At 44.7% G+C, this 26094-nt stretch overlaps 1 protein-coding gene across 3 annotated transcripts in view; it reads left to right on the top strand.

Annotated features, from left to right (window-relative positions):
• The window catches only part of CTNNA3 (catenin alpha 3), a 418277-nt gene extending 398829 nt beyond the window's left edge, over window positions 1–19448 (top strand). For all 3 annotated transcript variants that reach the window (XM_084210853.1, XM_084210854.1, XM_084210852.1), the window contains exons 17-18: window positions 4822–4956; window positions 17541–19448. In XM_084210853.1, the coding sequence (XP_084066979.1) occupies window positions 4822–4956; window positions 17541–17828 (423 nt within the window). In that variant the 3' untranslated portion in view covers window positions 17829–19448. The remainder of the gene's footprint in view (window positions 1–4821; window positions 4957–17540) is intronic.
• The last annotated feature ends 6646 nt before the right edge of the window (window positions 19449–26094 follow it).

The following is a 26094-nucleotide window of genomic DNA, read 5'->3' as shown; positions in this document are numbered from 1 at the left end:
CTTTTTATTTTCATATCCAGTGCTTGCTTTCCTACTGTCTAGGAAGCAACACCAGTCTGTTAGTGGTTGTCATGTGTCTCTCTGAATTGCAGATAACAAAGAATTTCTATTTTGCATCTATACAGTTGTGATCAGATTTGTGGAAAAAATAGGTTAAATGTCTGAATTCCCCAATTCCTGATCTTAACACACTTTCTTCCAGCACTAGACAACAGCTGCTTTCAAGATTTTATCTATTACATTAAAATTCAAACCTGTCACTGATACACTGCAGAAAATGATGAGATAACAAAGCCAAAGATGAGTAAGGGTCATAAATTCTTGTTGGTTTTAGGACAGGGAATCCACTCTCACTGAAATATTTCTTCTATGAAAGAAAGATTTCAGCAGTATTAGTATGACTCCAGCCTAGAAATATGAGCAAATCAGTGTGAGGAGAAAGTATTAATGAACCACTAGTGATAATTCTGTGTCCCCTCAGAGCTGCTGGGAAATGTGACATCATTTGGGTTATTGTAACCCATTTACTGAGTTCACTCCAGCTCCTTGCCTTTGTCCTCAGAGCTTGCACACAGCTGGCATCTGGGAGCCACCTGACCCCTGGCATTTGTTCTGTGCATCTGAAGGACACTCCTGACTTACAGGTGTTGCTTGGATTTTAGATGCAGTTTTACATTACATTGTATGCATTAAAACCAGAAAAATCCAAACACACTCAAAAGATGGACCAGGGCAGCCCTTCCAGTTACAGTGAACAGAAGTATTGCTGGGTAGTTGTCAAATTTAGTAAAGAGAGTCTTGCTTTGTTCCTCCTGTTACAGATAGTATGATCCTCTCAGTCCTTGCATGGCTAGAGGGCTTTTAACTCCTGTTAAAAGAAGGTTTAAAAGGGTTTTTTTGGCTGTGCACGTTTATCCTTTAACTTAGAAAGCTCTTTTCTCATTGTGGTGGTTTTTTTTTTTAATCTTGAAGGTATTTTCAAATTCTTTTCTCAGCTGTTGTTTTGCCAGGTTTCCTATGCCCTGCACTCTTGGGATCTTAAAATAAAATAAACTTTACATTCCTCTGGGCTACCAAGTAACTATTCTTTGAATTTGGGCCAAACTGGGTAAGCCCTTTAGGACTTTGGTACCCAGAGTCAAACATGAGTGCCAGTAGTGCTTTCCTGAGCAGCATTTGGACTTTTTAGTGGAGTAATTCACATGTTGCCTTTTACTAACAACTAAATTCTGTAGCATTTCTATTATGTGGAAAAAAAAAGGATTTGGTATGATTTTTATAGCTCCCTGTTGCCATGTTTGAAGCAGAACTCAGCTGTATTTCAGTCCACAGTCACAAGCACTTCTAGGATGGCTCAGAGTAACAAGGCTGCAAATCCTCACAGTTACAGCATCAACAGCAACTTATGCACATGAAACACAAGTGCCTTATAAATTCATTATCAGGAGACATTCCCCTTTTGTCAGAAGATTTTTGTTCTTTGTTCCTTCTGTCAGAAGATTTTTGCTGCTTAATGTGACCTGGAAGCCCTAAGATAATGAAGGCAGTGCGTAGCTCACCCTGGGCTGATGAAATGTGCTGAAGAGTGAGGGCTGCATTAAGAGCCCCTGTGTTGCACCCACCAGGCTCCCTGTCAGGCAGGCCCTGGCCAGGCTCATTCAGAATGCTGCTTGTCAGAGCTAATGACAGTGGTCAGTGTAAATAATCCCTTTGGGTCACAGACCCCACCTGGGGAGCAGCAGAGCTGCCTCCTTCTGTGGTGGTGTGTGATTATCCCTGTATTGATCCCCACAAAGACAGATTTGGATTCTATAGAGAAATGCTTTGGCCTTGGTTAGCAAGGGGATGAAGTGAGAACAAAGCAAACCCAGAATGATCTGTGGGCAGAAGCTCCTGTGCATTGTTCACTCACACCCCCTGTGCTGTGCCACTGGCTTTTTCACTTGGGTGGTGAGTGCTGGTTTCTCTGCTTTTAGTCACTGCATTATTTTACATTGTCACATTGTTTGGATGTTCTGGTGGATATTCCCTTGGCTAAAATAGAACTGCATCTTTGGGGTGCAGGTCAGTTCTGATGCTGCTCTTACAGAAAGCCCTTGTTAGCAACAGCTGCTGCCTGCAGGATGTGTGGAGAAAAACCTCTCAGTATCTGATGGGCTCTCCAGTCAGGAATGTGCAGCAGTAAACTGGTAACATCAATTACTGTGGGATGGTGAAACTCAGAATTTATTGATTGTCCTTCTGTTGCAGCCTGGTGTTTGCTTTCACTGGTGAGCAAGTGCTGCTTGTACCAGCTGCTTCTGAGCAATAGGTAGATGATTCCTTATGCAGTGTCCTCCCTGCAGAACATTTGTTCCTAGCATCTGCTGATGGCTGAGCTGACATGCTACAAGGCATGAGGTTTCCTTTTCTGGCCGCCCGACCCTCTGCTGCAGTGCTGAGCCAGAGCTCAGGCACAGATCCACGGGTCCCTGCTGCTGCCAGGAGGTAACACTAGGTATTGACACAGCTCAGGAGAGCGTGGCCTGACTTCCATGGTGCTCCCAGCCTCCAGGCAGAATTTACACAACCAAACATATTTTTGATACACCCTACCATGGGAAATAGTCCTTGGTAATCTTCCATTTGTTTGTCCAGGAATTTCTTTTACTTATATAAAATTTTAATATAACCATTCTGTGACAAAGACTTCTGCAATTTAACAACCCCACATTAAAAACCACTTCCTTTGTTTTGTGCTCCTGGGAGTCACTGTTAATGACCCCTGGGGTCTGTCATGGAGGAAGAACTCCAGGGTTCAGTACAATCTTCCTCTGTCCCTCTGGGCCTTGGCTGAGCCGGGGCAGGGCAAGGATGCACGGGATCTACGTGGGTAGTGCAGCTCTGGATGTACCACTGCATAATTACATTGCAGGAGAATTTTCTTATCCAATGCCCTGCAATTGCTTTTTTGAATGCTTCTGGCATTGAAAGTGTTTGCACAGAACCTCTGGGTCTTGTTCTTGAGTGCAGTTTCCTGGCCTTAGATGTTATCATCTGCAGCATTCCTGCAATGGTACCCATTTCTGCTGTAATGCTGTGTAAGGGAGACAGCAACTGTGACTAGCCAGACACTAGAATATAAAGGAGTACTATATAATAATAATTCTCTGAACTTTTGTAATTGGTATTGTCACTGTTTGAAGTGGATGAGGCACTATCTTGGCACCCTATACACCTTCCTCTTGAGTTTTTCTGGCCAGAGGAGTGAAATCAAAGTGTAACTAAAGAAAGAAAAAAACAGAGGAGGAAGAATGTCATTCCAGGAATACACACCATCTTGTTATTATGAGTTGTGATGCTCTAAGGGATTGTATTGTACTTTACTTGAAGTACAATTTTTTTATTAATTAAATTAAATAAACTGTGAGTATTCCAGCTTTCTAAACCCTGAGATACTATTATATAAATACTGATTTGGGCAGTTCTTAATAAAGAATAAATAAAAGCATATTTTAGGGCAGTTTTCCATCACATAGAAAGAGAACATGTCAAGGAAATGTTCTAGTTTTGTTGTAAACTGTGCCCAAATACAAGAAACCATAATGGATGTAGCAGAACATGAGGTAAGGACTGATGTTAAGTCGTATTAATTAATTTAAAATTGTACACTCTGACCTTCCTTGTTTGGTGTTACCTTTTGCTAAGTCTGAAGCATGAACTTGCTATTATTGCATAGCCATGAAGAGCAGCATTGTCACACCAGCCCTTTGAACACATCCTGTTGCTTCAGCAAAGCCCAGGAGCTGAAATACTTTTGGAATTAGGTAGAATTGGTGCTTTTTCTGGCTCCTGGTGGGTTTTAGATTTAAATCCACTGACCACAATTCAATAAAACCACAGGTGATTGTTGGCAGTGTGCAGTTGGTGGGGATGTATCTTTGCTTTTCCAGTATGCAAAGCTGAGCAGAGTTTCCTGTGGAAAGGACGGGGCTGTATTTACCATGTGTGCACCACACCCAGGCCAACACCAAGTGTGCAAACCTGCAGGGATCTTGTGCTTATTTATCACTCTTACTCTTTCCAGCTGTGGGAGCATAGCAGGGGCTCACCATCCCCCTTAAGATCCCTTTATTCTGCCACAACAATGAGAATCAGCCTTAGAACAAATTCATACCCAGCCTTTCATGGCTGGCCTGGTACCCACAGAGCAACATTGCACTCCAAGTACTCCATGTATTTTGGGAAAACATTAGATTACAGCAATCCTGGTTTTATTTCTATAATCTGTTTTGTTAAAAATACTGACAATTTTTATTGTGACTTTTCCATCAGACATTCTAATTTTGCTGTTCCCACAGCTAGAGAAGATCAGATTGAGTTCCATGTAGTCTGGATGGAACACAAAAAAACCCCACAGATCAGGTTACAAGATAAAGCATAACATATAGATGTTAACATGGCTCTGCATGTATGGTTACATAGCCCATGAAATCTGTTTGGATTGCTCTCATCACTGTAACTAGAGGTATTAAAGATCATCTAAGGACTGGAAGTAATTACTCTATACACTAAAGATATGTTTGGAAATACTGCTAAGGCAAGCACAGCAATGTTAAATACAGAGTGCATGTGGGGAATCTTAGGCTTCATCTGAGTTTCCAACTATAGATTAAAAAGTTTCCCAAGAGGAATGAACTTTGCAGCCTGATAAACTGTAGTGAAAAGCAAGGTTTCAGTAGTCTGCAACTGGAATACTCCTCAGTGGAGTTTCAACATGATTCCTGAGATATCATTTTGAATCAGCAGTTACTGAAGTGCTCTATTTATTGTTCTTTTCAGTGCCCAGACCAGTCGTGCAAACAGGATTTGCTAGCTTACCTAGAACAGATCAAGCTGTACTCCCACCAGCTCAAGATCTGCAGCCAGGTCAAAGCAGAAATCCAACATCTCGGTGGAGAGCTCATCATGTCTGCAGTAAGTAGAAAAATGGCATCAAGTACTCTGTTAGTCAGACTAGGTGTTACATTTGAGTTGGGCTTTCCTGTGCTTGCAGCATGTTCCACTGTCACTCCAAATCCTGTTTGCTTTTCTAATACCCACTTAACAGCAAGAATCTATGACAGTGACACCTAGGACTTCTGGCTTTAAAGGAATAACAATCACCTTTTCTTTTAAAATTCTCACAGCACATTATCACTGTTATTCTGAAGTAGTTTGGTTTGAAGAACTAGTGGAATATGCTCTCATGTGTGCATCTGAACACAATAAAAACAGTCCAGGGGTGGAGTTCCAGGCCAGAAAAAAATGCTGCAAGACATTCTACAGGTCTACAGAAATAAATAACAGGAAGAGCAAGGTGACTTGATTCCTGAGTGAATTTTCTGATTTTCCTTGAATTTGCTTTAAGAGTTATTAGCTCCTTTAGAGCCAAGTATCATTAGCCATAGAAAAGACATTTTGTGCTTTTATGGAACTTTTATGCACTTGGCCTCAGCATAGCTATCCATAAAATGCCTTCACATTCCCATCTTCTGTGACATGTTTCTACCTGGAGCACACAGGGTTGTGATTTCCAGGTATAAATCTGCCAAACAGCACCAAACCCAGGTAAGACACCAGGCACATGCCTACCCTTCACATACTTGGCACTGTGTTCAAGGGAACTTCACTCACATAGTTCAGAATGCTCGCTATCTGTTCATCTGTCTCTGTGTGTCCTGATCTGTATCTGTTCTGTCTCTCTATACCTATCTACACCCAGTGATACCTGTCTCTGTGTCCCTCCATCTGTCTGTACCTATCTGTATTAATCTCTGTCTTTATCCACCTATACCTGTCTCAGGTTTCCCATCTGTGTCTATCCTTGTCTGTTCCTGTCTCTATCTACCCCTACCTATCCACACACCTGCTCTGTCCCTATCTAGAGCTCTCTGTATTTATCTGTACCTGTCTATACTTATCTCTGCCTATCTGTACCTATACCTGTCTGTACTTATCTCTATATGTCTCTGTCAAACCATACCTGTCTCTGCCTGTCTGTACCTGCTGATACTTACCTGTGCCTGTCCATGCCTGTCAGTGCCTATCTATACCTGTCAATATTTAGCTCTGCCTGTCTAAACCTATCTGTATCTATATCTATCTACACCTCTCTCTGTATACATCTATATACATCTCTACCTATATATCTATACATATCACTAGTCATCTATACACATCTCTATCCATCTATACTTACTGCACCTGTCAGTACTTGTCACTCTCTGTCCTTATATATCTCTCTCTCTGTACCTGTCAATATCTGACAAAATCTCTGTCAAAGATCTGTCTCCAGCACTGCCAGTATTTGTGTCAGAACCCGTCAGAATACAAGAGAATTTGTCAAAATGTGTCAGAATCTGCCAAAATCTAACAGAATCAGCTAAAATCTTAGAGAATCTGTCAGGATCTAACAGAATCTGTCAGGATTTGTCTGTACCTGTCTCTGTCAATGTCTGTGTGTATCTGTCACTTCCTCTCCCTGTCAAAAATGTTTTTTATCTAGATAGTCAACATCTACCTCTGCTTGACAAAATCTGTCAGCACCTCTCTCTGTCTGTCCATGTCTGTCAGCCTGTCTCTCTACCTGTCCATGTCCATCTGTACCCACAGCTCTCTCTGGAGCTGCCTCTGCCTGTGTCAACCTCTCTGTACCTCTCTCTGCCTCTCCCTGTGCCTGTCTAGCCCTGTCTGCACCCATCAATATCTGCACATACCTAGTTCAGTCTCTAGGCCTGCCTATCCCTATTTATCTTTCACTAAAACTATTACTACATTTTATGTGGTTTATAAATCATCGGAAATGAGCCTTTGTTGCTGAGGTGAGATTTGAAACACTCATTTCTGTAGGGTACTTGTGCTGGCTAATTTAAATGGTAATTTAGACACCATGATTGAACCTCTGGAACATACAGTTACATAATTTTAATCGAATGTATAATTTCTGAAGGCAATGCATTCAGAATGCATATACATTGGGCAACACATTAACAAAGTTTCTCTTCCTTACCTGTTTCTTTTCACAAGCAGTTCTGTGACCAGTGTGGGTTACAGTAAAGCCAAATGTTGGAACCAAGTTTGGTTCTTGCTATTTCTGCCTCCTGCTCTAGAATACTCACATCGTTTTCTTTACCTTTTTTGTTGTGTCACTCCTGTCAACAGTGCATAATCTGTCTGGTGCAAAAATTTTAAGTTCTAAAAACGAAACCCCAAATTTAACTTTATTGATAATCCCAAAGAGATGACTATGGATCCTAACCCTGCTTCAAGGAAGGAGGGTGAGAACTTGTCCTGTGTGCATCCAGGAAGTTGAGAAAGCCAGCTGCATGATTGTGGCAGTGGGGAACAGAGTGACACGGACCCCCTGATGAGATCCCTTTATTGTAGAAGTGGCCCCTTTCCATACCTTTAATTTTAACCCGATGTAGCTGAAACCAACCTGAGACTTAAGAGAGTTTAATGGAAGAAGGGCACCCATTGGCTGCCTCAGCTGCCATGCTGCTGCCCACACGTTCTGCTGGCCAATCAGCTTCCAGCTCATTCTCTGCCCACTCATCCTGCCATCCAATCAGCTTCATGCTTGTATCTGCCTATGCATCCTACCATCCAATCAGCTTCATGCTCATACTCTGCCCACGCATCCTGCCATCCAATCGGCTGCTGTTCATTCTCCGCCCACGCATACTGCCGTCCAATCAGCTGCTGCTCATTCTCTGCCCACGCATCCTGCCATCCAATCAGCTGCTGCTCATTCTCTGCCCATGTATCCTACCATCCAATCAGCTGCTGCTCATTCTCTGCCCACGTATCCTACCATCCAATCAGCTGCTGCTCATTCTCTGCCCATGTATCCTACCATCCAATCAGCTGCTGCTCATTCTCTGCCCATGTATCCTGCCATCCAATCAGCTGCTGCTCCTGGGCTGCTGCAGCCAATCAGTGTCACAGGCAGCTGTCTCTGTGCCCCAGCCCTCCCATGCTGTGCCCTCCCTGGGCGCTGTGCTGCGCGCACGCCTCCCCAGGGCAGCAATTACTGCCCCATGTGCTGCACCAGTCCCCTCTAGTTCAATGAACAGGCTTCCTTTGGGAGCCAGTGGAAATGAAGAATGTGCTTAGAGGCCTGAATGGCTTTGGGGGTGTTCTGTGAAATCAAGGTGAGCTGCTGCAAGGATGCTACTCTCTTAAATAATCTTAGAGAATGCTCCAACAAAGACTGTGTTAATTTTTTTTTTTTTAAATAATATGGGTGCTGCATAGAAAAGAGTCAGATTGCTAGCCAGTATCAAAAGAGACCTGTTCTCTCAGCCCAGGCCTTTTAAAGACAGTGGAGACAGGGTTGGTGTCAGTGGTTATGAAAAATTTCTAGGAAATTGAAAAAAGTCTCCCTGGTCTCTGTCTTGGGAAGGGGAGGCTATTTGTGACTGACTGGGCTCAACTGCCCCCCTCCCACAATTAAAATTGTGGTTATCTGAAACTGCAGCCCAACCAAGCAGTGATGGCCTTTGTATTAATTTAACTCTTTATGTTTTAATTGCTTCGGTTTTAGAAGAATAGTGGGATTTATGTTGTGCAGGTAAATTGCTCAGTCAAGAGGGAGAGAAATGCATTAGCGGTATAAAATGGCTGGTTATTGAATTGCTTTTCTTAAAAGCTGAAGCAAGTTCCAGTTTTGAAAGTGCACGTGGGGGCTTTAGAAATTGATCACATTCCTAGGTTAACTGGCCTTGAAATAAGTGACAAACCCAAGTTCTGTGTGAGACAGCAGAGGGGTTCTTCTCCGCCTTCCCACCTTGTCCCTGCCCAGAAAATAATATTAGAACTCCATTAGGAAATAGAAGAATCAGAAATGTAGCTGGAATAGGATTATATTTTATATTCTCCCCAGTCCTGATCTTGTCTGAATGAAAATCAGAAAAGGAGACGGCAAGCCCTTGCAGATAGTACTGGTTTTATTGTGCATTAAGGAAAAAACTGAATCCATCCTCTGGTTAGTGAAGATCTGCTACAGGAAAAGAAATCTACCCGAAGGAGCATTAGGAAATGATCATACTTACAGGTTCCTCCATTGTTTGCTCCTCCCCCTGCATCCATGAAGGTGTGCATGAATGACCCCCCTGGTCCTTGGGCATCCTCCCCTCCTCTGGCTGGCATTGGCTCCTCACAGTCCCTCCCTCATCTCCCACTTCCTTCAGGAGCTGGGACAAGCATCTGGCAGTACAAAAACTGAGGGGGGAAGCTCCTCTCCTGTGAGAAATGACACATTTCCACATTCAGATGGGTCAGTACCAGCTTCCACAGTGACAAATCCACTTTGAGTACCAGCTGGTGGAATCCACACATGAAAGCACTGTTTTGGGGTGGCACTCTACATTTACCCCACACCTCCCTTCTCCAACCATTAGAACTGTACACAAGGATCTTGGGTTTAAATCACCTTCAGGGGAAATGCCTTCTCAAGAGAGCAGCAGTTCATTAAAAGAATAACCCAAACCAGCCTCTCTTGAAGCCTAAGGATCAATGGAGAGGAAGAGAGGGATGAAAAGCAGAGGATGTAGTGTCACTTATTTGCAGACCTGCAAAAGAAAGGACTGTCTTCTCGAAACAGAGCAGCCACAGTTGCTGTCTTAGCAGTTCTGGATGATGCTGTGGTGGAGCAAGGAGCCCTAAACCAAAGGAGCCCTAAACTGGTGCTCCAGGTTAACCATGGAGCAGTGAGTGGCAGTGCCACGGCACAAGGGCAGCTGTGGCTCTGTCAGCAGCAAATGCTGTTCTCACCTCCATGATGATCTGCACTGGAGGAGGTGCTGCTGTCTGCCAGCATGGAATGACAACAAAGAGCATTATGCATATGAAAAGCTGTTGAAATCCATAAACACAGCTCAGTCCTCTTCAGCTGTTTTGATCTGTGTGCCCTGTGCCAGTGTCTGCCCTGCTGCAGCGCTCAGCCTCCCCTGCCCTGGGGGTTTTCTTCCTACACTTCATACCTGGCTGCAGCATCAGTGGAGGTTATTTAGGCCACTTTCCCTGGGCAGCTGGGATGCTTTGTGGACTTCCCAGCTGGCAGCTCTTCTCACTGCTCTCCTTGATTGGTGGCTTTTGGATTTCAGGCTACACACACTTGAAGTCTGCCTTTCTCACTGTCCATTCCCAAGCTCTGGTATTTTCTTTCTAGTCAGCCCCTCATTATGGAGGTTAGAGGGGGTCCTGTACAGAAAAAGAGAAGAAGAGATGTGGATCATCACCTTCTAGCTCTCCATTCATTGCAGTTTTGTTATCTTCAATCATTAAAAATTCCTTGCTGACTATTTAGTCTTTCATAGGCCCACCCAGTATTGTGAGTCCTTGCATTGCCAGGTTCTAAGCTGCACGAGTCCAAATGGTGAGGGTTCACTGGGAATGATTAAATAGGAAATGGACATTTCCTTCTATTAATTAAACTGGTGCCTCTTCAGGCACAAACTAATGGGGTAACATTTGCAGAATGCAGATTGACAGTAATTGCATTCCTTTATGCAGATAAGCTGATACTGCACTTACAATAGGCTTCCACCTTACCTTGCCAATTTGCTCTTTTTCCAGCAATGGCTTTAACTAGAGAGAACTGTATCACAGGGCAGAAAATGAACATATCTTACGTATCAATATTGTGCTCCATTACTTTTGTCAGGCAATTCTGTTTTGTGCTATTTACAGTCATTATTGTCTTATGTTTTATGTTGTATTTGGCAGGAGAGACAAAGCTTTTTGGCCTTAAAAAGGAGGGTTCTTGAAGAGCAAACTCTCCAGAGTCCCAGTATCCCAGAATTTGCTAACTGGCCCAGAAGCTTCCCCCTCCACCCCAGGCTGGCTAGCCTTACCTGTGCACTAAGGGCTGTTTCCCTTTGCTGTTCCTGCAAATGTCTCATTTATCTTCAGCTCTTCCCCTTGGTATCTCAAGAGCCAGACTTAAACACTGACATCAGGCTGCTTTTGTGGCAAATGGAGGTGCTTTAATGTGTCTAATGTCATGCTCCAAGGCCAGACTGAAATATCTGTTTCCCTTGCTAAGTTCCTGGGCCTGTTAAATCATGTTTCCAGCATGACACTGCAATGAATGTGTTCCACCTTTGAGGGCTCAACCAGGTGAAAACACAGAGGCAAGGCTGTAAACCAGAAGTTAGAAAAATGCAAGGGAGTGTCTCCAGGCCTTTGGCTGACATAGTCCCAATCCCTGGTACCTATACCCCAGGAAAAGGTGGCCAAGGTGCACCGCTGTGGCAGCTGGCAAACAGCCCCACAGCTTCACCACTGGAAGGGGTTCGGCTGCTGCTGGAGAGGAGCTGCCCCTCGGGCAGGGCAGGAGATGGGAGCAGGGCAGGAGATGGGAGCAGGGCTTTTCAGCTCCTGCCAGGGCCTGGCTGTGCTTTCCCCTGGAGGAGCAGTGAGATGGGCAGAACAGCCTTGCTGTGGCCTTGCCAGGACTGGGTGGAAGGAAGGAAGGGCTCAAAGCAGCAGGCTGGGAGTGGCACTGGAGCAGGGGCTGCCCTGCCAGCCCAGCCCAGTCACTGCAGGACCCGGTTCGTTCCTGTGCCGCCGTCCCGCTCCCACTGCCTGTGACTGGGGGAGCAGCATCCCCTTTGCCTTGCTTCACACCCAGCCCTGACCCCCAGCACCAGGTCACAGCTCCTGCTCCCTGCTCAGCCACTTCCCTTCTCCTTGGCCCTTGTTGGGAACTCTTAGTTCAGCCTGTTTGGCTGGGGGGAGGTTACTTGTAGGGCTTCACACCACGCAGGAAGTGACTTACTTCAGTATTTGACTGAAAATACCAAACTGCTCCATTTCTAAAAGCTGACATTAACCTCCAGGACCTGACAAAAGTCTTCTTCTGCTGAGAGTTGACAGAAGTATTTCACTCTGGGTGGTTTTTTTTTTTTTAATTTAGTACCACTATACCTTTCTAGCTTTTGCCCAGTGTATGCTGGCGGGTGTGTGGATATAGAAATCCTGGCCTTTGGAAGCAAAGCAAGGGATAGATTTTCCTGTCAATCACTTAGAGAGAACTCAGTTACTACTGCATTCTAAACTGCATCTACTGAGAAAACTAATTTAAAGGAGTAGGAAATATTTCTGGTAATGTACACTAAAGGACAGCTAACTTTTCCTAGTAATAATTACTCTGGCAATTAGCAAAATCAGGATATGTCCTATAGTTCTTAGTCTTAGTGTATGTAAAATATTATTGCAACAAACACTCAATTTCTTCCTCAACAGTAAGGAAAAGATTTATATTAAGCCACTGTTGTTTTTCTCAAGGGCCTGTTTTTTAAAAATAGATAGATTTTTAAAATCTCCCCTGGAAGTGAAAGCAGCAGTAGTGGGGAGAGACTGAGCTATCTGCCTGGCTGAGTATCTGCTCCATTATGGTGTTGCACAGGAACAGTTTCACAGCCCTTAATGTAAGTTGTTTATCATTGAACTTGGACACAGGCCTGGCCTAATTATAGAACTCAGTTTCAGTTCTTTGAATCCTGCTTAGCCTGAAGCAGACTCTGGTAATGGTTAGTTTTCAGTCCATTAGATTCAATTTCCCCACCTGAAAAATGGGTGAAACATGGAACAGACCCCAGACACCCCTGAGGTGTTTAATGCAATCACTGGATGGGCACACAAACATAGATAACCAGTGGAACAGCCACGTTTCTAGGAAAACTCAGTTCCCTGAAAAGAAACTCAAGCAGTGGAGCTGCTTTCCTTAGGCCACCTGCAGGGGGATGAAACCTCTCTAGTATCCCAGAGTGAGAGCATGGTGAAGCAGAGGTGAGCAAAACAGTGAGGGAACACTTCCCAGAGAAAAGAATCACAATGGCAAGGCTCCCTTTGGCTCATTCCCCATCTAAACTGTACTGGGGTTGAACCTGTGACAGGTTCTGTGTGTCATCTGTCAGCTGCTTGAGCACACATGGCAGGTAACCAAGTGCTTCCAGTTCCAGATTTGCTGTGCTTTTCTTGAACACCCATCTTCTGGTGCCACAGCTAGACCAAGATCCACTCAGTTCCCACTAAAAGCAAATCAACACTGCTCTGAGTGGGGAAAAAAGGGAGGCTCAGAAAAGCAGGCAAGTAAGTGGTGTTAAAATCCTGGCCAAGGCCCAGTAAAAACTGCAGTGCCTTCATCAATGGAGATTTCACTCTTTTTGAATTGTTTGGCTACTTTTAATCTTAAGGGATTAAATGACTATTTTATATAGCAGCCTTAGTGAAAGAACAATAAAATAATTCAAAACAGCAATTAGCTCACCTAGTAAAAAAGCAGGATTTAAACCAAAAGCACAGTATAGTAAGGACTCCTCATCTGAAATGCAGCATTATTCAAACACTCACTGCTCTCCACAAAAATCTAGAACTCATGTTACTTTCAGATGTAGCTGTCAAAGAAATAAAAATTCAGTTTTAGTCTCTCAGTATAATGTACCAAATGAAATCTGCTTCTAGGAATTTTCATCATTAATCTTGTGATTAAATTAAAATCAATTTTTAATAACTGACCTTGTTTCCAAAAGGATTTCTGCAGTTCCTAAGTCACAATACTCTTTGTTATTCTGAATATTCAAAATACCTGCCCATATCAGTTATTATATTGTTCAGCATTTCATAGCAATGGATTGCCACTAGTGCCAAGACATGGAATTACCAAAATGAGAAAAATACAATGCATGTAAGCAAACTGGAAAAAAAGTTTCAAAATTCATTTCTTGTCTAACATTTTCCTTCAGCCTTGTTATTCAGAAGAGAGTTTGCTTTCTTGCTCTCAGGACTTACTACAGAGGAGGAATAAAAGTGCTGGAGAAGGGAGAGTGGATTTCAGCATGAGTGCTGCCAGCATGATTTGGGGTGGGATTTTTTTTATTTTTAAATACTGTCATCTGCTCTGTATCATGTGTGTTTCACCCCAGTGTAAAATTACAGTAGTCAGAATAATTCTGAATTCCTTTTGCAATGGCAGCCAAGTACTATTGCTCACAGGACAGGTGAGGAAAGAAATGGAAAGGGATGTTTTTCCTGAAGCCTTTAATGAATTATTGTCTTAACTTACACAGTCAGACCTGTAAAATCTGAAGGCTGGGATGTTGCATCTCCATGGAAAATGCTGAAAGAGCAAAAGTGAAGTTAGGCAAAAATAAAACAAGTTTAGTTTGGGGTTGGTTGGTTTGTTTGTTTTACCAGTGAATCTTTATGTACCACTTGCTGTGCATTGAAGAGTTTGCTGCTACATCTCTCTAAGTGAAATGGACTTAAACGTTCAATGAATATTTTATCAGGCTTTTATTTATGCCAAGTTTCATTTCTTCAGTTTTCCTGGGTATGAGACCTTGAAGAGCCTGCTGAATATCTGAGATAAAAGCATCCAAGTGAAGACAGTTCTCGAGTACAGCAGTTTTATAGAACAGATTTCCACCAAACCCATACAGTGTTACTGGCATTGAGGTAGAAAAACAACTGTTCTCTAAAGCAAAAAAAAAGGAAATTAAATGTATGGCCAGATTGTTACCATCTGTAATACACATCTAAGAACATCTAAAAGCTTCTCCAAAATTCTGAATGCAGTTAATACCCCACCCAACACAACCTTCCTCTTTAGAAGGCAAATGTGAGGTGCATCAGAAAGGGGAAGGGACAGGTAGACACAAGGACACAGCCAATGCTGTGGGCAGACAGCATTAACTGAGTGTCCTTCACCTCAGTGCCTGTTCTGCCTCAGCCCAGCCCCAGGTAATGCAGCAAAACCCCAGTCTAACACCCTTGGTGGGCCCTAGGTCGCTGCCTTGCAGCAGGGGAGACACAGAGCTGCTTTTCACAGCTGGGAGCCAGGGGCCTGCCTGGCTCTTTGTGGCTCAGGGCATCTTTTGTAGAGCTTTAATGCTATGGCAGATGCTCAGTTCCTGTGGCATGGCAAGGGGCAGGGGAGTTGTGCCTCTAGCTCTGCAGTTGGGCTTGGAGTCAGGCTTTGGCTCTCCAGCAGTGCCAGTGCTGGAGTTGACAGGGGGCCCCTGCCAGAGCCCCTGTCAGACTGTGACATGGCTGCACGCTGGGTTTCACTTACAGCCTCATCAAGACTAGGCACTCCTGAAGGTTTTTTGCTGCTTATAGTAGATACCTATGATTATAGTTTAGGAAACAATAAAAATGCAGTTTTTGTGATCTCAGGGGTGGGGTGAAGGAGCCCTAGACTGTTCCACAGCCAATTTGTGGGAGCCACAGGGGGCAGAAGGAGGAGGTAACTGTTCAGTTTCCACAGGAGAGGAAAGGCCAGCTAAGTTGTAGTGCTCACCTCAGCATTCTCCATGTTCCACACTACACACACTGAAGTCACAGGAAAGAACAGCTGAAGGTTTGTAGCATCCTGCCTGGATGCTACCAGTTTCTTCAAGAAGCCTTTTCCCTTCCATGCAAACAAGAATTCATTTGCTGCCCAACCTGCCATCCCTCCTCACATGCCTCTCTCAGCCAGCAGCTTCAAAATGGTGGCACAGTTACACACCCTGCAGGCACTGGGAGACTTCAGGGAAGAGGGTTCCTCTGAATCCCATTATCATCTGTCAGAGAACCAAAACCATCTTTTTCTTTGTCCCAGCAGCTTCAGAGCAGTGTTACCATGCCAGTGCTGGAAAGGGGAAAAAAAAAAAAGTTATTCAAAGCTTTCAAGAAGCTGTCAGGATCGTGGTGTTGTCAGCTGTTCTAGATAGCAACAGACAATTGAAATGTCATGTGTGTGCGTGCATGCAGAGGTCTGTCTGGTATAACCAGCCCTCAGGTTTGCATGAAAGGAGGAGGTTCCTATGAAGCTGTGTCTCCTCCTGCTCCAGCAAGCACTGTGTGCCAGCATCCAGCAGGGAGCTGTGGCCAGGGCCTCCCTCCTTCTGCCCCTGAGCCTCCCTGGGGAAGGGGGTGCACGGCAGAGGTGCTGAGAGCGTGGGACAGGAACTCTGAGCAAAACCTTCCCCACAGCCTGCAGCCTAGGGAAATGGTTTGTTTCACAGGTGTTAGATATATAAAGAAATGTTTGACATTTGGGGGTCAGCAGGTGCTCTGAAGTTCACATCCAAGTGTGTGACAGCAGCTGTGCTGCAGGGCCAAGGCTGCTGAGGGCTGGGCAGCCCAGCTCTGGGATTCAGCTCATACACACCCACCTGCCCTCTGATGGCAGCAGTGCCCTGCAAACACCACGGGGCTGCTAGAGACTGGCAGCCCTTTCTAGAAAGTTCACATGCTGCAGCATGGAATGAGCTTTAGAGGCCATCTGGTAGATTTTGCACCTTTTTTTTGGTAATTGAGATAATTTCAGTTTGCCATCACACATATGTGTGCATTCAACCAGATATCTTATTTTTTTTTTTAATGTTGGGCTTTTTTCATTTCCAGAGAGCAGCAGTGTGTGTTGTATTAACTGGAAGATTTTTCTGCCAGTTCAGAGGCGTTTCCAAGTTGCAACTAAATCCAGCCTCTTGGCTGAATTTTTTATTTCTGCCTTATTTGTATTCGTGTTACACAATCAGAATGAAGACAGACAATAATAGCACACCTCTCTCACCTGATCAATTTGTTTGATCTGGCAAAGGGAGAAGTCTTTAACCTCCCCTAATAACCCCATTTGTAAATCTGTACCTTGCCCAAGGCTCGGGGGTTGGGCTGGATGGCAAAGGACAGCATCACTGCCACTAAACCCACAGACAGCCCTTCAAGAACTGGCTCCAGTGCTTTTACACAGATGTTTCAGCAAAGGGGATGTTTGGAAGGTGAAGTGTGAAGGCTCTCCCACTTTGAAGAGTAATCCTACTATTTCTCCATGCCAGCCATGCAGAGCTTCCTCAGTGCTCCTGTTTCCTGTCCATGAGCAGTGACAGAAGACACCCCTGGTCTGGCTGGGCTGGAGGCTGGGGAAGTGATGGGCTTTGTTTGTTCTGCATTCTGCCCTTGGGTGGCACTCCCCAAGCAGCTGGAGAGGCCACACAGTCACTGGGATTTCTGTGGGTTATCCCACTTTTAATACCCCATACAAATCTTGGCTGCTGAGAACAGGTTCAGCAGCTCTGGCAGAGCCAGAGACAGCTCAGAGTGTCCCAGCACTGCTCCTGAGCACCTGTGGGAGCCTGGAAGGGGACAGGAGCAGCTGGAGGCCTTACCTAGTGCTGAAACAAAGCAAGTGGTCATTTGCACAGCTCTTCTTCAAGTTGGTTTCATTACCCATCAGTAGTAATTGCAGAAGGACCCTGCAGACAAGCATCATGAATTCCTGTTAATGCTAATTGGTTTTTTTCTTTATCTTCCAAAGCATTTATATATTCCACCAGCATGAATTTCCATACATCACAATAAATCTGAGCAGCAGAGCATGAGCACAGTGATCAAACACACAAAAGGAAAATGTGGGTATTAGGGTTTAGTCTCTGGTAGTCTTACTTTTTACCTGGTGTTTATTCCTGTGCCTACCGTGGTTAAAAGCACACTGACTTCTAGGCTGGTGTTTCTGTTTCCCATTACAGCTGGACAGCGTCACTTCACTGATTCAGGCCGCCAAAAACTTAATGAATTCTGTGGTGCAGACAGTGAAGATGTCCTATATTGCATCCACAAAGATTATCAAGATTCAGAGTCCTACTGGCCCACGACATCCAGTTGTGATGTGGAGAATGAAGGCTCCAGAGAAGAAGCCCCTGATTAAAAGAGAGAAGCCAGAAGAAATCTATGCAGCTGTCAGAAAAGGTTCTGCAAAGAAGAGAATCCATCCTGTGCAAGTCATGAGTGAATTCAGAGGCAGAGAAATAGTCTAATATTTTGCCACTATGTTTTCTTATTTTGAATTTCCCATGATTTTTCATCTTTTCCCCTGCTTACTTAATAATTATAATACATGTCAACATTTTGCTCTAAATCTGTAAGGTAACACTTGCTTAAATTATTTGAAAATGCTGTTGGATTAGTTAGAAGCACACAGTTGGCAATAGCACTGATTCTCCTGCAGTGCCAAGCTCTGGTGTTTTGCACAGCTGCAGCTGGGAAGGAGCAGTGTGTAAAGTGGCCAGAGGCAGCCTGCAGTCAGCAGCTGGATTTGGGCAGCCTCAGGAGCTCCCCCAGCAGGGGTGAGAGCAGCCCCACTGCAGTGGGTCTGTGTGTGACACACAGGATTTCTGACACTGCTGCTGGGCCCTAAACCTGGGTCCACACTGCAGCATCCAAAGACTTGGCCTTGGCCAAGACTACACCTTGGAAATGTAAGCTTGGAATTGTTTGATGAAACACACAAAGGGTTGGAGCAATGTGGATGCACCAGTGTAGTAAAGAAAGCACTGACTGCAGGCCAGCAGGGGTGACAGCTCTTTAGAAGGCCTTTGGGGACATGAACAGGAATCTGTGTTCAGCTCCCTGCTCTCTTCTGAGACCCCAGTAAACCTGCTGGCTCTTGGATTTGGCAGTGCAGATAAATCAGACATGAACAATAAAAAAACGTTCCTACTTGCTGCACAAAAGAAGAACGTTGAAATCATTATTCTGAGACCAGAGTGTGAAATACACATACCTTGAATCTGAGGAGTGGGGTGACTTTTCCAAAGCAACAGTAGGGAATTAAGTTACTTCTGACAGACTTCCTAAATGCAGGACTGCTGGTGAGTGCTGAACGGCTGCACTCAAAGTGTGTCGTGAGGGTAAATCCTGCTAGTCCAGAACTCTGCAATGTACTTGAGAAAAACTAGTTTTTTCTAAATGCTTTTGAATCTGAACTCCACTTGGACTAATTTTTTTAGAAGGATGTAACTTGCCATTTTGCCACGTCATGAATTCTTCCCAGACTACATTTGTAACTCAGGATGTCTTTGCTTGGCCATTTCATAGATCCTTCATCATGGCCTTCTACCTTTGCCAAGGTGAAAGGGCTCCCTCAAAAGCCAGAGCTTCCTGTGTGTCACAGCCTGCCATTATGGGATGGCTCCACACTCTGGGCAGCAGCAATAACCCTAAACTGTGCCTTTCCTCTTGGGGCTGCCATGTTTGTAAGCTCAGGACACTGGGGCAGGGTAATTTCTAGGCTGCTGGTTATAAAAGCCTGTGACACTATAGTGCTCATGAATTAAAAATTCTACAGATCATTCTTCCACCTTCCCTAACTTTGCACTCAGTTCAATGGAACAAAAGGAGACGTTTGGAAGAAAATCACCTTTTTCCAACTGCAGTTCCCTCCAGCAGCAAGATGTCAGCAATGCCTGCTGGCTTTGCTGCTCCTCCAGGGCTCCAGAGGCAGCAGGTAAGCTGGCACAGCCTCGTGGGCTGCTCTGGGGCTATGACTGTCCTGAAACCCTCCTGTCTCTGGTCACACCTGTGATCCTGGTCACCTTGATGTCAGATGTTTGTAACTAATGCCTTGGCACCACATGATAAATAAAAAAGCACGTACACCCCCGAGAAGCTGCTGTCAGTGTTGTGGGATTTTTTCACTGTGTCTGAGGTTTAAGGCCTGCCAGGTGTGCTCACAGAAGCCTTCCTTCCAGCACACTCTGTGTGCTCCATTAGCTGCTCTACAGGAAAGGTTTTCCAGCAGCAGTAGCACTAAAGCACATTTTACTGCTTCATTTCATGCTCCTTCCTGCACTGCCAGTCTGTGCTCCTTCCCTGGCCATGCTCAGTAGCCAGTTTGATCTCAACACAGCAATTTATTACACAAAAACCAGCCTCTAAATGAACAAGGAATTTAAAACCCACTGCAGGCTGTTGAGAAGAGCCAAAGAGCAATCATCAAATCTAGACTAAATTTATCTTGGGTTAAATTCAATCCCAAGTGAAAAAGTTTATTCCTGGCTAAGGAGGCAAAGGGTAGAAAGTCCTGGAGCTGTAAAAAGCCCATCTCATCACCCTTCAGCCAGTCTGGGAAGCAGGGAACCACCACTTCCCTGCCACGAGGGAGAATTCTGAAGGAGGATGAACTGCTCTGTGTTATTCCAAGCAGCTCCTCATTCTTCCTGCCACCTATCTCCTCATTCCCTGCTAGCCCAGTTTCAGAGCATAACTTCTCCCCCAGTTTCTGCCTGCTCCTCACACTGTGCCCTCGGCTGCTCTCAGCCTGGCAGAGCTGCAGCTTTCTCACCTCAGCAGCTCAGATTATTTCATGAGCCTGCCTTGGCCTCTCCCCATTACCACATCATGGAGCACAGTGTGATGGATGACTGAAGGCAATTTTACATTAAAAATTTTCACTAGAGCACTAGAAAGTGAGAGTCCCATTGCTGAAGCCCATTACTTTGGGAGGACAGGTCTGCATCATTTCCATGAATCCCAAAGCTGTTGAATTTCTTTTTTTTTTTTAACAAACAGCTAATGTGCTTTTTCTCCCCACATAGCCTGGTACCACTAGGGAAGCCCTGTAGCTGCATCTCTACTAAAGGACACAACTAAGCAGCTTGACATCGGGCCAGGCATGGTGTTTTTAAAAGCCCTGCAGTGATTTTTGAAAGGCTTGTATCCTTTATCCTCCGTGAGTCTGCAGCTGGAGCATTTGAGAAAAGTATGTTGGTATAGAAAGTTCTTTCACGGGCCTTTAAAAGTTTTTCTTTTTGACCAAAAAAACCATAAGTCTCAATCAGCAGTAGATAAAAAAATTCTGTGTAAAACCTATTTTTGTTTCCAGATATTCCTTATCCCTTTTGTGCTGCTCCCAGTTGAACTCTGGGGATTTGCCAGTATGTTGGGCTCAGGAGATGAGATAAACAAACCCCTGTGGCTCAGCTGTGGCTGCAGCCGGGGTGGTGCCTGTTCCTGCATCCCAGCAGCTGGACAGCAGCACTCACCTCCCCAGCCCTCTGCTGGCTCCCAGCTCCCGTCCTCCCCCACAGAACCCTCTGCATCCCACGGGCCTGGAGCACGAAGGAGCTCTGCCTGTTCACAGCAGGTAATGATCCCAGTAAAGCCCCTGGGGGCTGGGAAGAGAGACAACAGAACAAAGGCACTCATCTGATATTGTCCAGTAGAGGCAATTTAGCATATGAGTGGAGTAATTAAACACTAATTAAAGATCAAGCAGATCACTCTCTCCCCAAGGTCATCACTGGGCTTGGTTTTTGCACAACAACTCTTTAAAGGGAAGAAATGCACAGGCAGTGTTAATCACAAAGCCATGGATTTGGTGGTGTGCACTGAAAGTGCTGTTGCTGCTCTGAAAAATACCACCTTTCAAATAATAAACCACAACTCCCTGGAAGCTTTCTTGGCATAAAGAAAAGATACATCCAAAGCAGAAATGGCAAACAAACCATGTAAATACTTTAAAGCCCCTGATGTCTCTCATCAACAGGAGGGATGTGCTGCTATGGTCCAAGGAACTGGAAGCTGAGGAACTAATTTTTGGCTCCAGCCTAAAAGCAATAGTTAAGATGAAAGTTTGCCCTGCAAGAGGTGGATCTAACACTTTTAAGGAGCTTTTTACAGGATAGGAAATATTCACATTGAAAATGACTGTGTTAAAGCAGGCTGGAGACCACAGAGATGGCCTGTGCAGGATGATGTTTCCTCTCAACCCTCAAATCTTTCATCAGCCTGGTCATTTTAGAGCCATTGGCTTTTCTGCTGCAGTTTTCAGTTTCCTTCACAGAAGGCAGCACATGACTCCAGCAGCTGCCAACACCCCAGAGCTCAGGCTCTGTGGGTCGGGCTCTGCTCTTTCCAGGGGGTGGAGGGTTAAAGGAGCTGCTGCTCCCTGCTCCAGCAAGCCTCTGTCCCTGGGCTGCTTGGTGCCCAGAGCTCCCTCCCTGGATGGAAACAGGATAGGATATTGCTCCCACACTTTGTGCCATTCTTAACCAGCCAGCATGGCTGAGAGAATGGGAGAAACTTTCCTGGTAGGTTTTTAGCTTCTCTGGTGGAGGAAGAGTCATTTAAAGCAATGATTTCTCCAGGAAAGCAGGATCTCCCTGGAGTAAAGGCTTTCCAAAAAGAACAAAACAGCAAAAGGCTCTTTTCTGCCTTCCATTCCCTCTACAAAGCCAGTCTAGTCCTCTCAGACATCACTGAGGGTTGGGGCTTTGCAGCTTGCTGATCCTTAGAACCTCAAATGAAGATAAGTCAATAAAACAACCAGTGCAACTTGCTGTCAGGAAGGTTTGCATTGGTTTCTCTAAGAGAACATCTGGGTGCATATTGCACAATTTATATTCAGCTCATCTGCACTTAGGAGCAAGATGAGGACAGAAAAGAAGACTAGAGCTCTGCTACTTCACATCTTGGGTACAAATTCAGAGGGGAAATGTAGGTTAGATATGGGGAAGGAATTCTTTACTGTGAGAGTGGGTGGTGAGGCGCTGGCACAGGGTGCCCAGGGAGATTGTGATGCCCCTTGATCCCTGGAAGTGTCCAGGGCCAGGCTGGATGGGGCTTGGAGCAGCCTGGCACAGTGGCAAGTGTTGGACAAGATCAAGGTCCACTCCAACCCCTCAACATTCTGTGATTCTGTGTGGATTATACAGGTGCCACAGACTTCATACAGAAATAGTAAACACAGACACTGCAAACCACCTACCCTTGATGTGGCCACCTTAGTGCTTGGGGGATCTTTGCCCTTGGCTGACACAAAATAACCCTCTCTTATTTATCTGTTGATATAATTATATAATTTACCTATTATGTACTTTATTACAACACGTATTAGTAATGAATGTGTTATAATAGTCACAAAATACAAATAACAGAATGCAATTATTTTTAGTAGAATTAAATATACAGATATATTTATAGTTAAAGGTATTTATATAATTACATAATATTTAGTTACTGATAAACTGAAGTTGTTAGAATTCATAGCAAGTACATAGAGGTACATGGGTGTTTTCACTTTATAAAGGTGCAGCATCTCAAACACTCAGCCTCAATTTTCTGCTGCTGAATTACCCTGAGAGTGAAAAAAATGGCTGCATCTTATGGCAAAAATATAGCAACTGCATCTAGTCACTCAGAAAGCAAACTGGAACTTAAGCCCCCAGCAGTTAAAAATAAGCACAGAATAATTATGTCTGCAAACCTTTGAAGAGTTTGAACAGGATATTCATACCTATTGTATTATAAAAAGAAAGGGAAATGAGATAACTTTCTGGCTCAGGATGAGCTCTATTATCACTGAAATAATTTCTGTCTAGCTGCAAGCATTACACAAGCCAATATAATTTCAAGACAAGAAGTTGTTATGTTAACAAGAATGACTAAGATGCTTCACTTCCCCAGCATCCTGTCCTTCACCAACTCTTCCTTATTTCCCTCCCGGAAGAACCTCTTGTTCTCAGGGCTCTGGAATGAGTACAGCATAAACAAATGTACTAACAGTCCAGGGGCTGTATCCATCCTGGAGATCCCATCTGAAGCAGTGACTGTGAATTAAACTCAGAATCTTAGCTAAAAATAAACAGATTATAGACAACCCTTTCACTGGAAGGAAATTCAAGACTCAAACCTGCCAAACTATTCCGTGTTCCCTCCTCTTGCCCCAGGCCTTCTCTATTTGATTTTGCTGTTTTAGCTTGTAAGACACTGCCTGCACTAGATATTCCCAGATACACATCTCACAATAAAATGGGTTCAGTCTGTGTCCAAAACACAAGTTTGGTTTTCTTGAAATCCAGTCACAAGCCAAACTCTGTCATAATTCCCTGGAGCTGGGTATCTAATGGAGGAAAACTTTAAGGTGCCAGTCTCCTCCGCCTCTGTTCCAGGACCTCTAACAATTCCAGCTGCTGTTCCACCGGGGCACAGCTCCACCTTCCCTCTGCCCTGCTCACAGCAGTTCCTTGGCCTTCCCAGCGGTGCCCACTCCCTCTTTGGCACCTTCACCCGGGGTGTGGAGCCTGTGGGCTGGCAGAACGTGTGTGTGGGAGCCAGGGGCCATCCCAGCTCCCCTTTGTGCTGCAGGAATGCTGCTGCAGGAGAGAACGTGTGCCCCTCTCTGAGTGCAGGGGAAAGGGGGAGAAAAGGAAAAGTGACACGTACAAAACATGGCAAACTTCTGGTTTGTAATTCCATTGTTGAGGCAGCATTTCCCAAGGGGGCAGAAGTGCTGCTTTCCCCCAGAAATGTTTCTTTGTACAGAGTTCCTCCTACACGTGCCCGCCTTGTGCTCAGCACTTTGAGGCCACCAGTTCATTGTCAGCACACAGTAAGGATTTCAAAAACCACCAACCACCTTCCTAAGGAAGCTCACTTTTCATTTTTCACCAGACTGCTCTTCAGGGGACTCAAGGGACATTTTGCTTCTCACTGAGGAAAAAGGCAGTGCTAGGACTGACACATCCCCAAGCACTGGATAACAAACACTCTCATGGGCCAATCTGCTGGAAGCAGATGAGCTGGAACAGCACTCAGATCACTTTGCAGTGCTTTTAATATTTCTGTTATTTATATATGTCCAGCATTTACTTGATTTCCATCCTTGCTTCTTGAGTGAAAGGTTTTCCTTTGTCCTGTGAAATCAACATGATCCCAACCTGCTCATGCCCTGCTGCTTGTCTAACCTAAGGGACACAGAGAGAGATGAACTCCTCATATTTCTTCTTTACCTCTCTTTCCCTTCTAGACAGATTTTCCCTTGTAGTTAGCTCTCCTTAAATGAATGAAAAATCCACTGACCAGTGTCAGCCTAATTGTCATCATTCCCACACTGCCTCCCTGGCAGTAAGACTCCAATCTTTTTTACTCAAGTGCCAAGCTGTTTTGGCAAGCTGTGTTAATTGCCCACTGTGATGCCTAAAGATTCTGACACCCTAAAGGGAGGATAAAACAAGGATTAGTAGCAAAACGCTCAAGAATTAAAGTGGCACATACAGAAGAGTTTACAAAGCACTCAGACTGCAAAGAGAGCAGGCTCCACGAGGAGCAGGTTCCCTTGGTCAGTGGATCTTTCATTCATTTCATTCAGTCAGCAACAGTGACTGCAGTGGCAAAGGCTTCTCCCCCCAGTCTGTGCCTTGGCAACAGCAATAGTATTTCCTTGTTTAGAATAAGGTTATGTTTTCAAAATTCCCATCCTTAAACTTGTGTGCTCTGAGAACAGACAGCAAACCATGTGTCATAAAAGAAAACAAGACTTTTGGACAGAGATTAGAAAACAAGATTTCGCCTTTAAAACCAGGAATCATTCACTGTACTCCTGAAGCCACTGCACTGCAATCTCTTTTTACAGGGGCCTCAAGGAAACCTGTGAACTACAGTAACAAAGGGGACAATCAGAAGTATTTTAAAGACCTCAGCCACCTCTCTGTCACTGCTTACTACTTCTGTACTGCTGTCTCTTAGTTTTGGAGACACTGCTTTAGGTAGTCTGATCTCTGAAGTTTAGCTCTCCCCAGAAGTACAGCAACCATCAGATTTGTCCTTGCATTTTGGTTCAGAATCTCAGAGGGAGCCATTTAATTTCCCTCTCAGCCAGGTAGGTAAGGACGTAACAGATAAGCAGCATGGCAGGGAAGTTCCAAGAAGCACTGCCTGCTGCTGTCTATCAGAACAGCTCCAGGATGCAGGCACTCCTGCCAGGGTGTCCCATGCAAGGAAGGCGCTGTGGGAGCCCCCATCTGTGGAGCCCCCATCTGTGGAGCCCCCCATCCATGGAGCACCCCTGTCCCTGTGTGGGAACTCAGCACATGGCTCCGGATGTCCAGACCTACCGAGAGAACCCTTGGGGGGCTCAGAGGTCTCAGAATGTTGTCAAAAGCGTCTGGTGGCTTGACTTTGATCCCTCTAGGGATGTGCCACCTGTGTATGAGGATATGAGAATCACTGGGGTTTAAATGGAGTGAAAACAGTATATTTGCAAGGGGAAACACAGGTTTTAAGGTTTTGGTACAAGGAGGTTATGGAGACAACATGGAAGAATTTAAGCCTATCTCATAGTTCTTTCTTCTTCATGTCATCCATTTTCTGTGTGATGTAGACACTTTTAGATAAATTCTCGGTGAAGGTACACTTGCCAACAAAGGTGAAAGGTATTAAGAGTAAAAGGTAAACAAGATTTATGTAGTTTTTCTTATAAAAAGACACGACTGCCCCGTGAGCAGTCAGCGTGCCTTTGGCTGC

The sequence above is a fragment of the Fringilla coelebs genome (genome assembly GCF_963513975.1).
Source record: "Fringilla coelebs genome assembly, chromosome: 8".
Lineage (NCBI taxonomy): Eukaryota > Metazoa > Chordata > Aves > Passeriformes > Fringillidae > Fringilla > Fringilla coelebs.
The sequence above is the reverse complement of the archived record's forward strand: the minus strand, read 5'-3'. Positions and strand labels throughout refer to the sequence as shown.